This window comes from Poromitra crassiceps (genome assembly GCF_964638095.1).
Source record: "Poromitra crassiceps genome assembly, chromosome: 20".
NCBI classification, from domain to species: domain Eukaryota; kingdom Metazoa; phylum Chordata; class Actinopteri; order Beryciformes; family Melamphaidae; genus Poromitra; species Poromitra crassiceps.
The window spans coordinates 12,237,708-12,251,158 of NC_139637.1; the positions used below are offsets into that span (position 1 = coordinate 12,237,708).

General features: G+C 43.7%; 1 protein-coding gene across 1 annotated transcript in view; it reads right to left on the reverse strand.

The window, feature by feature from the left end:
• Nucleotides 1-6,207: 6,207 nt before the first annotated feature.
• The window catches only part of LOC310794639 (potassium voltage-gated channel subfamily KQT member 2-like), a gene marked incomplete at both ends in the record, with an annotated part of 31,944 nt that continues 24,700 nt past the window's right edge, over nt 6,208-13,451 (reverse strand). Inside the window, 3 exons of the mRNA XM_083656629.1 lie at nt 6,208-6,306; nt 7,095-7,190; nt 13,153-13,263. Of these exons, the coding sequence (XP_083512755.1) occupies nt 6,208-6,306; nt 7,095-7,190; nt 13,153-13,263 (306 nt within the window). The remainder of the gene's footprint in view (nt 6,307-7,094; nt 7,191-13,152; nt 13,264-13,451) is intronic.

A 13,451-nucleotide genomic window follows, 5' to 3' on the forward strand; every position in this document is an offset into this window, starting at 1 on the left:
ACATCTAAAAGCAAAAATCTTATCCAATGGGGGATGGGGGGGGGGGGGTAAATCGATACACCATAGTATCGCGATATTTTGCCTGACGATATTGTATCGATATTTGGACGCCAAGTATCGATATAATTATATAATTATTTTTATTTTTATTTTTATTTTTATTTTTATTTTTTTTGCAGGCCATGCCATGCCATGCCAAGCCACCGGGCATCTGCCCGAAGCGCCCGATGTTGCAGTCCGCGCCTGCAGTGGCGTATTGAGTCCAGAGAAGCTTAATAATGTAGCCTACTGTACGTGTGGGGCAAAAACAAAACAAAACAAAAAAACACTGCGTGTTTGACTTCCGGTGAGGTCAAGGAAAAGGTAGGAAAAGGAGTTAGACAATATATCGAAATATCGCAATATTCAATATATCGCAATACTAGCATATCGCAATACCATCGTATCGTGACTCAAGTATCGTTTTAGTATCGTATCGTGGGCATCTGGTGATTCCCACCCCTATAAAACGGGGGTCCATGGTGTAATTTGTGTCAGTTTGAGAACCAGTATCAAAGAAAGATTTTTTTTTATCTAAGAATGGCCTAATTCTGTGAATCCTCTACTGGGCTTGATTTGTTCGGACGCGGGAAAAGGAACGGTGGTGGGAATGGAAGGAGACACACAGACTGAAATACTTGCAGTGCGGTTGTTAGTATCTGTGCAGCAACTATACCTAAGGCTTCTTGGGCAGCACCCACAAAGTCTGTCTTTGTGGGCATTTTCATGACTGCAGTGGTGAGAGCAGCAGCAGAGGAGACACAAGAGGGCAGAATAGCAGTGGATCACGTGAGTGCCTCCGTCCAATCAAAGAGCAGTGAAGAAGGTGTGCGCCTTTGACAAATTAAATAGCGCTGTACAGTACGTCATACTGCGATGCCAGTAACGCTTAATAATAGCCAAGTCCAACTGATTGAATGGTTTTAAATGCCTACTAATGATGGCAAACATTCATTAACACTAGAAAGACCACAGCGGTCATTTTGACCTTTTTGAAATTTATATGTGCAATAACTTTTCATTTTTAATTTAAAAAAAATACAATGCTGCTGCTACCTGACTTTTCCTAAAAGTGTCTGTATTGTCGTTTAGAATATTTTTTATATGAATTACACAAAAGGCAAAGAAAATATTTTTTTACCTAGAAAGACCATAGGCGGTCATTTTGACCACACTGAATTTCCCAGGGTTCTAGACCTATTTTGTAGTCCATGGCCCCTATCTTCCCACTGGCCTTGATGACTGATGAAAAAAAAAGTTGTTATACCATAGTTTTGAGCCCCTGTCATTCAGAGGCTGTTGCATCATCCTACCTGTGCAGTGGGTGATAAGAAAAGGTAGCGAGAGAAAACGATATCATTCTGCCCAAACTTTCACCAATCTAATCTCATCATGACATCCAGGAATAGGCTATATTTTTCTAGCCGATGCGTTTAGAACATTCTTTTCAGTTTGATCTTGCTATAGTGTAGCATATTTACATGCTTGCTGTATTTAAACTGCAGTGAGATTGGTTTGAGAAGCATAATAATATGGAATAATATATATGGAGACAGACGGGGATGAAAGAGGGAGGGGAGGGAGCTCAGAGCGCTTTGGTCGGGCTTTTCTGACCGGATTGGATCGCTCCGTGGAATGGAACATGAAAGGGACATTGTGATTCGTTTACTGCACTTCTCCAATGAGCACGTTGTGAATAATTCTACGCTTAAAAGGTGTGGTTATAATGGTTAAGGCCGCGTGTAGCGCCGACACGAAAATAGGGACAGCGCCGGTCCACGCCCACTAATATGGGCTGCGCCTGGCGCTAAGCGCTAATATAAGGCCAGTGGGACGATAGGGCCCTATATTTTCACATTTTGGTGTTGTTTTGTCTTTTTTAAATATATCTTAACACAACACACATAAATGCATTAATCTCTCAATTGGGTATTTATCATGAGAGATTATAGTTTGGAATCTAGTGGTCAAAATGACCACTTATGGTCGTTCTAGTAGTTATGGAATTCTGGTCCTTCTAGTGTTAATGATTGGTTAATAGTGAAGTAGTTGGTAGGACTACGTTCCTATAAAGTATTACTTCATTGTCAAAAATATTCACTTGGGTTCTTTTGTCAGAAACAATATAATAAAAAAAAAATGGAGAAGGCCCTTGATGTGGTCGTGAACATTCGTTCCAGCGGTGATGTTGAAAGCTACCGTATCAAAGAACAGCTTATCAGTGAATATTTAATAATGCTGGAAGTCGGCAGTCAGGCCAAAGGGAGCTGAATTCGATGGGGGCAAATGCAGCAGACCGTTCTTGAAGGAGGCACTTAGCAGACAGCAGCACATCACATCCATGTCAGACACATGGAGAGGGCGCGTCACCCTCTGACTCCTCCACTTACAGGAACCCCTCTCACACACACACGTACGTATGCATGCACACGCACACACACACACACACACACACACACACACACACACACACTCCCTCAAGAAGAGTGCCTCGGCAGCAGCTAAGAGCTTGATTGAAGAGAAGCCAAAGGGGAGGGGAAGAGTGATAGAGACCAATCAGATCACAGACCTGGGAGAGGTTTCTGTCTGAGACTCCTTCCTGTGAGGGCAACATGCGCACGCACGCACGCGCACACACACACACACACACACACACACACGCACACACACACACACACACACACACACACACACAGTGAGATGCAATGTAATTCAATAATTACATTTCACCATGCAACCGAATCGCCAGAATAAAATGTCGGCGCTGTACAGTACCTTTCTGAAATCCACAGATATACATACACAATCTCAACGTAGATTTAAAAAAAAAACTGCTGCCTTTTACGTTTCTAAAACGTGGTATTTTACATTTGTGCAAACCTACAATTTCAATTTGAAAACAACTGTAACAATTTTGGTTATGTTGACAACTTTGGTCATGTAAAACAACTCGGTTAAGGTTAGGGGAAAATAGAACGTCACTGACGGTTGAAATGCAGACTTTGGACACACTGTGACCATGACTGGGAATTGAACACGCGGCTCTCCGGTGTGAAAGGCGTTCACGCCCTCCATCCACCCCAGGCCAGCCACTATACACGCTTACTGGCCACCACGCTATTTCAATAGCTGACTATATGACGTGTAACGCTTGTATACGAGACATCTAGAAACGTGATAATATGCAACTTATTTTTGGGTTAGAAACGTGATATTTTACCTCTCCGTGGATTGCAGAAACGTTCAATGTCGACATTTTATTCTGGTGACTAGGCTGCACCATGGAGCACCCATCACAGAGTGAATGCTTAAAAAGGCCTTCAAGCTAAAGGTAGGTTAGCATCAAGGATCACTTCTCAACAATAAGGAGCAAAAGTAAAATAAATAAATAAATAAAGTTGCTGGACTGTTACTGCTGCAGCAAATCTGTTTCAAGATAGTATAGAGAAAAGTATTTCAAACCAGGCAAAAATGTAGTCTGTTCAATAATTTTTTAGATTATTATCTTAGATTATTATTTAGTAATCATTTTATTACAGTATTATTATTCTTATAATCTTAATCATCATCATTATCATCTACTGTACAGTAGCCTACATACCTGCCAACACTCCAGAGTCTATTTTTAACCCTTTCTCCCGCTGTGCTCCCGATTGGTCATTTCTCCCGTTAATCTCCCGATTTCATAATGATAATAGCGGGCTCAGCCAGAGTGGCGTGTAGGGGATCATATGAAAATAGATGATCTAAGGCAGTGATACTCAACTTGCGGCAGATGGAATTGAAAAAAAAAAAAAAAAAAAAACGTTTTTACAGTGCACCTGAACGCAACATGCAAGATACCCGCTGAATAAGTGTCCACATGTTCATGTCATTCTGGCCAATACTCCACTTCTGTTATAGCATTTCAGTCTGGAATATGGAATATCTTTCAATAATCTATGATTTAGCTGCTAAATTGTCAAATACCGCCATCTGCTTGCTACCCAGGCACTTACTGTATATATGTACTTAACCTAACTAACTTAACCTAACTAACTATCCGGTGTGCACAACATTGTCAGACTAAACTCTGGCTGACACCCCAAAAACCTACAATCCGCTACAGAAAAATGTATATTGTTTGTTTATTAACTGGCCCCTGGCCTTCTATCATTTCACGAAAGTGGCCCCGGGCAAAGCAAGTTGAGTATCCCTGATCTAAGGCATCTATCGGTACCGGCCATGTCATGCTTGTTGGGTAGGGGGCTAAATAACACGCTTCAAAGTTAGGCAAAATTTTGGCAAGCGAAAAACTATTTGTCCCCATGGGTCCCTTGACGTCTCACCTCAAGATTAGATATCTGAATGAAAATGGGTTCTATGGGTACCCACGAGTGTCCCCTTTACAGATCAAGTATTTTTTTGACCAGGCAGCATTTAATTGACAGAACAACAGATCACAACACTGACCGTTTTTCGACAGCCCTGCATTTGCCGATACCCAAGAAAGTCTCACTCTTTTTCACAGCCTAAGTTGGCAGGTATATGACTGTGAATCATCAGAATCATCATCCTCATCACACACCAGTATCCCTACATCATCACCACCAGTAACATCACGAGATCATAGTCATGCACCAGCACCTCACCACCAGCTTAGTCCTCTTTGTGGTCGTATTCCTACCTGAAGGACTTGGCCTTGAGATTCCTCAGCAGGTCCAGTTGATTGAGCGGTGGAATCAGTCTGGCAAAAGAAAAAAAACACACCGCTTTCTCAATCCATCAAGTCCATCTCACCACCTCGACCGCTCAAAGGTTACAGATTGCCTGTGGGGCCTTTTAAAGCTAATTACATTTAGTTTAGTGGTTGTTGTGTCTCCAAGCCATCGTCCACCTTTCTCCTCAAATTAACCACTGGAACCAGGGCCGGCCCTAGGCATAAGCAAACCTAAGCAACTGCTTAGGGCCCCCACCTGCTTAGGGCCCCCAAGAACACTTGATTTTTCCTCAATATATGATATTATGGGAATAACAATCATACAAAAACACAATATTGTGTTGTACAGACTGGCTAGTTAATACTAGTGTTTTAATCAATTCCCACTGCCTCTGTCAGAGCTGCTGTCACAACAATGAAAAGAGAACATGAAAAAACTGATAGATAAAGGTATGTTTCCATTACAGATGGTTGTCTGGGCGATATGCAGAATAACTAATATGTGTTAGATTTACAGGTACGAATGATCAAGCATTGACAATAGTCAATTAATGGCAGCACTGACGTGGTGGGGACCCCCATATCAAATTCTGCTGAGGGCCCCATAGGTTGAGGCGATGTCTCGTCATAGACGCTGGGTTAGCTGGCTCAGCCTGGCTGGGGGGGGGGCGTGGTCAGGGTGGGGTAAATCCCCCGTTCTATCCATTCAGCAAAGTTAGAATTTAGCTGCTACTGTAGCCCAGCCCAGGCAGACACGATCGGGGATTTAACCTCCGCAGTAAACGCACATCCGAGCAGACGTCTTGTGTTCTGCTCTAGAATCCCCAAACCTGTAGTTTAGAGCCGCAGCACTGTCCTTTGGTGAGTCAGGCCATTGAGATATATGGGCGGTTCTACCTCACTCGCGCGCCAGCCGTGTAACATTTTGTGGCCGTTCGTTCCCACACATGCCGACTGTCTCTATAAAGGCCTAATTGGGCCGGCACTGACTGGAACCAAACCCAATGTGAAACCACTTCCAAATAGAACAGGCAAGCGGCGCTCACATAACAGGCAGAAATGGGCTTTGTGAAAGTCAAGCAGCTTATTTGCTGAGCCACATGCTTTGAGGGCAAACGAAGTGGTTAATCTTTCAGAGTAGCTACTGGCACCATTTGTCTTCTGAATGCCGCTTTCCAAAAGGGCTCCGCGGTGTCGCTGCCAAGGCACCTCCAGCACCCTCTCTCAAAATTACCCCTATTAGAGGTAAAAGTGTAAAGTCATGGTGCTCTGGGTTTTGTTGGATGGACTTTGGAATAGAATAAGATGAGGCTATTCTGTAGTTCTGGCTGAATCAGGGTCATTTTTCCAACTGGCAACCCCAACGTAAGCAAGGTGGCAGAATACGATATGGGAAAAGAGTGGTATTTACTGGACGTACGTGGTGAAGAATGCAATGTATTATTTATGCATGATGTATATTTGGTCAGTTACCTGTACATTGGAACAGCTACCGTCTGCTCATAGAACTCCCAAGTGCACACTAGATCTGTACGGGAGAGGTTGGTCGCATAAAACCTCCAAGCGCCCTGGTTGGAGGTAGAAAGAGTCTGGTGAGTTATTTGTCAGAAGCACAAAGCAGAGATGATCTCCAGGGGCCAGTTGCACCAAGTGGTCTTAACTATGCCTGGTCTTAGGTCTTAGTTAAGACCAGTCTTTAGAGTGGATTTATGCCTGTTGCACCAACAGGGTTTACCTCTGGTCTTAACTACGCCGGTCGTAGCAATGCGCGTCCATGTGAATTGCCGGGGAATGCCCCCTGATTGGATGATGTTGCAAAAATGTGCCTCGCGACCTGCTTGGAGCGTCACTACGCTCTATCAGCCACTACTGTATGTGTGTCACTACACCCTCCCTCCTCCCACCCTCCCTCGCTCCGGGGGAAAAATGGCGGCGATTAGTGCCAAGCAGTCTGAATGAAATTGAATGTAACGTTCCCAATTCTATGTATTAAATTCTAAAAACTAACGTCAACATTTGGGAAGGCTAAGCCACACAACTAGTTCGTTATAATCTAACATCATGCTTCGATGGCGACGTTACGACGATGACGGTGACGATGACGGTAAGGACTCAAAAAGGTCTCCGCTGATAGACACGGAGATCTCTGTTACAGGCAGGCACTACGCCTCCTCCTGACCAGGCGTAGGAGTTACGCCTGGGCGTAGTGAAAAGAAGGCTTAAGCCCTCTTGGTGCAACCGGCGTAGCTGTTAGGTCGTAAAGTTACAACCGGCGTAGCTTAAGACCAGTCGTAAGACCACTTGGTGCAACCGGCCCCAGGAGATTGCTCTGTAACAGTGTTGCTGGTGTACCTACCTGGATGAGGCCTGCCGCGGGTTGGCGTCTCTTCTCAAAGTGTTTCTGCCTGTGCTGCTCCTGGACCTTCAGCGCAAATCCAGAACCCAGGATGCCCTGTGTGAGGGTGAGGGCGACACAGAGCTCCGGTTAAAGGGACATTATTAAGTGATCTGCGACATTTATCGGCCTCTATTGGCGACCAGTAGGAATTGCAACATCAAGTCAAGTCAAGTCAAGTCAAGTTTATTTGTATAGCACATTTCATACACAGAGGCAATTCAAAGTGCTTCACATAAAATGGATGACAGGAAAATAAAAGAATAAAAGAAGAGAATAAAATGGACATTTAAAAGCAGCACAACAAAACTTAAAAAAAAAGAGTATAAAAAGTGCATTAGGCAACAGGCGCAGCAGTTGCAAAAAGAGCTAAAAACTTATAGAGGACTCATTTGGTTTGCATAATAGAATAAATCAATTTATCTATATTGAGTCCCCCGACATCATGACTATAAACATAAAACTCAGGTCTGGGTACGGTGTCCTCTTTTCCTCTATACTGCAGTTTGGACGCCAAGCATACCCCCGCTTGTACCTAGCGTCATCTGTTGCCCGTCGACAAACAGGCCGGTTTTTTGGAGAGCTTTCCCCCGTGATGGGCGTGGCCTATTTCGTGCAGTGTCTCTATGGGGCAGAAGAAAAAAAACAGACTTACTGCCCCTTTAAATGGGATGGCAGTTGTCGTAAGGTTAGTAAATCCTACGGCTCTCCAGTATGAGAACGTGTCATCTGAATGTCTGTGTGTCCTCTTCATACTCTAATGAAGACACTTTAATGAAGATAGTTTAGCTTTAAAGAGAAATTCTAAACTGAAAATATGACAAAAATAAATGTCATTTAATTTCAGATGGGACTTTCTGTCAAGCCTATAAGCCAGTGGTTCTCAAAAAAAAAATTAATTAAAAAATAAAATGCTACATGTTACTTATTCCTTCTCAAACTACTTCCTACATGGTGCTAGTCTATCAAAATATCTTGGCTGTCATTGATTGTGTTGCATAGTGGTTTTCTGTACTGTTGACAAATTGTGATATTGTAAGTCGCTTTGGACAAAACAAAAGCGTCTGCTAAATGACGTAATGTAAATGTAATGTAATAAAAAAAAAAAAAAAAAAATGTTCAACGAAAATAGTTTATGCTTTAAATCTAAAATGGTTCATAGATTACATTCTAATAACAAACCTATCAAATTAAAAGTCAAGCACGTTACCGTGGAAACAATTAAGCTTAGCCCAAAATCACAAATCAGAAAGAGGGGGTCCCCGGTATATTTTCTATCTTGTAAGGGGTCCTTGGCTGAAAAACATTTGAGAACCTCTGCTATAAGCAATTAGAAATGTGAGGCGTGGGGGGAATAATGATTGCTTCCGAGCCCATTAGCAGACTGCAGCAGTCTCCAGTCCTCCTGTCCTCAGGTCACCTCTATGTGCGGCTGACAGAAGAAGCCTCTTGGACAGTGTCCCAAACTCTCCTGCACCAGACCTTCAGCCGCCCAAACCACTCACACCCTCAATGTAAAACTTCAGGACCTCAGGACAGACAGCGGTGTTTTTGTCTCTTTCACACTATAGGTCTCTTTCAGCTTCCAGCTACAATCTAAGTAGTGTGAAGGACAAACGTAATGTAACAGAATGACTCACTAAGAGCCTTTCTGAGTGCTTTACCAAGGCTGTCACGTTATTAGGTGGCTGAGGGTATGCGTATATAACGGCACACATAATATTCCGTCTCTATTTCCAATGGCAATAATGTTCCTTTCTGTTGGAAAAGACCATTTTCTACTTTTTTCTCGTAAGCTGGAAACTTTGTCAGCATTGACTTGGAGCCTTGCCGACGGCAGCTGGTCCTATAAACTCAAACGTCAGCTTGATGAGGGGTCTCAGGAGAGTCCCCAGCAAAATGAGTCAATTGTGTGATTTCACTAGGATTTCAATGATTAGAAGTTAGCCCAAGGAGAGAATGCAGTGCGTATACTTGGTAATAGCTTTCACTCTCTCCTGTTATCTCTCTATAGACTTGCATTGTTCACGTCAGCTGCGTCGAGTCATATTTTCGGGGGGAGCTGCACGCCAGCCGCGGTGCAGCCCTACAGGCTACAGCGCGTACTGCCAGGGCTTTGACGGCCGAACCATGAATTCCACTTTAATCTTTCTTGAAAAAGCACCAATCTATGTCCTGGACGCTGCACTAGCGCCTCCTCTGGTTGGTCGGGGCGCCTGGTCAGGGCGGAAGGGAACTGGTGGGTATAGCGTGATCCTCCCGCACGTGCTACGTCCTTCCCGTTGAAGCTCCCCCCGTCAGGTGAAAAGAAGCAGCTGGCAACTGCATATGTGTCGGAGGGAGCATGGTGCTAGTCTACGGCTCTCCCCAGATCGGCAGAGGGTGAAGCAGCAGGGGGGGGGGGATTTTTCCAAGTACAATTGGGGAGAAAATGGGGAAGAAAAAAGCACCACTCTATAAGAGATAATCATTCTAGGGACCCAGAAGCATTTATACTATTCACCTTATTCCTGGACTTACGTTTCGCATGATTCTCAGCGGTTGCCGGTTGTCAACTTCCTGTTTACATTTTTTCCACTAGCAAGGAGGTGCGCGCCGCTGTCAAAGAGTGTGAATGTTTGGCTGTTTGGCTTATTTGATCCGAAATGGCTAAAAATAGTAACGTTGTGTGGTTGCATAGCGGCGATATTTTACAAAAACGAGGTGAATGTCAATTCACTCGTACTGTATGGGCTTATTTTAGCCGAAATTGCTCAAAATAGTATGTGGTTGCATAGCGGCCGCTTTTGTTTTGAAGGCTAAACGTCCAAACCGGAACTCTTATTATTTGGTCATTGAACGGAGCTTTAGCGGTCTCTCTCTCTTTCAAGATTCAAGATATTGTCACTCCGTTGTACAATTATACACGTGTGAAATGATTGTGCTGGGGGGCTCCATTACAAGACATAGGTAGGTACAAACAAAGTCACAACAATGATTATGATTATTTTCAGTCTCTTTCTCTATGAACGGTCCTGGGCAGAAACAGGCAACCGGCAGCTGGAAACAGGGAGGGAGGGTGTCATGGAAGCGCCCACGGTCTCACCCGGAAACTCGTGAATAGCTTTAACTCTGGCTCTCCTGTCTCATTGGCTACTTACAGTATATTGACCAATTTAAAGTAATCATCTGTGATCTCCCCCCCCTCCTTATATAAATATATGGGTTCCCAAACACCTTCTTAAACATCACATTCAAGGAGCTTCCAGGCCCAAAGGAGCCAACACGGCCTAGTTTGAGACACGGATCAAGGTTCATTACTGTTACAACACTGAGCATTTTTAGAATGAGAAGTGGCAGCTTACAGACAAGAAGCTCACAGACAATTAAAAAGAGAGAGGCTTGAATGTGTGAACACTTCTCATTAATGTGCTGTGTCACACGTTAATCAAAGAACTTCAATTTCTATTCTTGGCTGCACAAATAAATGCAAGCACTTTCATTGACCCATATGTCTATGTATATTTTCACACCCCCTCCTCCTCAAATTCACAAACTTGCAAGGATTTCAAGGACCTGTGGGAACCATATACACCTGGCATTAACATGCGTTTTCTGCCATCAGATTGAAATCAGATTGTGATTGACCACATTAGTCTGATTTCATTTACACCTGGCGTTAACATGCGTTTGGGGTGATCAGATTGCAATCTGATGACCCAAAATGGGTGTCCTCTCAATCCGCATACAGTTGCTGTATCCAGATTGAGAGAGACACATTGCATTTACACTTGTGTTCAATGTGTACACAATGCGTCCCTGATCACCTCCGGAGGTGGTTTGACCGATCAGATTGCAATCCGTCTTCAATGTGTCTTGGGGGCGTTTACACCTGTACTTTCAAGTGGTCAAGCACAATCTGATTGCAATCTGATGGCAGAAAACACATGTTAATGCCAGGTGTATATGGCTCGTGATTCAACCTGTAGCCAGTTCAGAACACTTTCTACATTTGTTGTTCTGAGCACCAGGTGTGTGGAAGGTCTCTCCTGGGACAAACAAAGGGAACCCCGAGCAGGTGACAGGTGCACAGGCAGGAGAAAACGTCTTTTCAGGAAACCCCAGAAAAGAAGAAAAAACCTGCAGGTGCTGACTGTGCGGGAGTTTCTTACTCCTTGTCCTTGAAAAAAATATCCAGTGCACAGTCTGTTATAACACACTGTAGTAAAACACTGTTTTAAGTATGGATTTATGTTTCCAGGTAGTTTGGAATATATATGGAGAAGAACTAGGTAGTTAGCATGAGCAGCATGACTGAACAGACAAAGATGGAGACAAAATGTAGGAAAAAAAATCAAATTCACAATAGCTGCAACCACACATACACACATGTATCCATGGGTTCATGAATTCTCTCTCTCTCTCTCTCTCTCTCTCTCTCTCTCTCTCACACACACACACACACACACACACACACACACACACACACACACACACACACACACACACACACACACACACACACACACACACACACACACACACACACACACACACACACACACAGATGTGCCTTCGTAGTGTAGATGTCATTGAGATGGACAGTTTGTAGCATACTTTAATGATGGCAGCTCCTGTGCTTATTTAAATACAAATGGATCAGCTCCATGAAAATAAATGTGTATTTAACAAGAGGATATTAAAAACATGATGTTTCCCACAAGAAGGGCTTCATCAGAACAGTTCTGTGGCCCTGTTGATGGAGCCCAAAATGTGTTGTGAGGGGTTTTTAAGGCCTGCTTCAGAGGTAAGCTAACAGAGCTGCCAGTGGCAGCTCACACACACACCACCGTGAATTTCTGAAATGCAGTGTGGCAGGGACAGGACCCACCCTCTGCCTCTGATTGGCTTAATCTGATATTTTACTCCAACCTTAACTGATCATCACTCCCCATACCTCAACCCAACCAATCATCACTCCTCATGCCTAAACCCAACCAATCATCACTCCTCATGCCTAAACCCAACCAATCATCACTCCTCAGGCCTAAACCCAACCCACTCATGCCAATCAGAGGCAGAGTCTGGCGGGTCCTCGTATAGGACGAAGGCTGTGTGTGACATTTTTGTGGACCGACCGACCGACAGAGTGACTTATAGAGCTGCTGGTCGCAGCTAAAAACACCTCAAGCACTTAACATGTAGAAACAAAGGTGGAGACAAAGTAACAAAAATGTCAATTTGCAGATTATCACTTTCTACTGCGAAAGAGCATCTGCCAAATGCCTAAAATGTGAATGTAACTCAGTGAATCTCCTAACCATGAATCTATAAAAAACTATTTTTAGACAGAAATGCACTTCTAACGTAAGTTCAGTCGGGAAGACTATAATCTGCACTTTACACTTCCTCAGTTCACTTCTTATTTCTCCACCCCTTCAAATCTGCTCACATGCTCAAAATAGCCTGTCAACTTCCGGGCTTCAATTGAATAATCAGCTGTTTGCTGCCTTGTCTCTATTATCCAATAGCATAGCGTCACATCACCTCTCACCCCACACACCTCCATTGTAAGCCTATCACATTGCTTTTCACCCCTCATCGTAAGCCAATCACATGGCTGTTGTCCTATTAAATATGCTTGTTTCTATCCATTCAGCCTCCCAACCTTGCTGCTGAGCCTCACACCCTCCACCTCTCCTTCTCCACCCAGTCTTCACAGACCCATCAGATTCTTCAGTCTGAAGAGTCTCATCAGCTTCAGAAGGAGAGGCATCACCATCACCACCACCAGTATCTAGACTACAGGGGGATCTATCTGGCTGCTGCTCCGGACTGATGCAGCTCTATCTCAATATCTCCCTGTGGTGTCTAAGCGCCAAAGACTATTAACAATACCTCATTCTCATCATATTTTCTGTAATGCATCATTCATTCACTATTGTAATAAATATTAGTTTATTCATTCTCTGGTATCTAGTCTCTCCTGATTGAAATAACGTTGGGTTCAAAATGTAGGCCTGATCAGCAGCAAACTTACAGCAGGGAGTGCGAAGAAGGCCACTCCGATCATGCTGAACGTGGCAGCCAGCAAGCGTCCGTTCCAGGTCTTGGGAACCTTGTCACCGTAGCCAATGGTGGTTAGCGTGATCTGTTGAAAGGAGGAATCAAAATCACTACTTGAGTGTAGTGCAGTGTAGTATTGGTTGTAAAAGAGAACGAGGGGTAGGTAACTAGTTATCGATATTTTGTGGTGGAAGTAATGAATGGAAGAAATAATGAAAAATTGGTGCAATGACATTACAGTATAATAGTGTAACCCTTTTTCAGTGCAAGAAA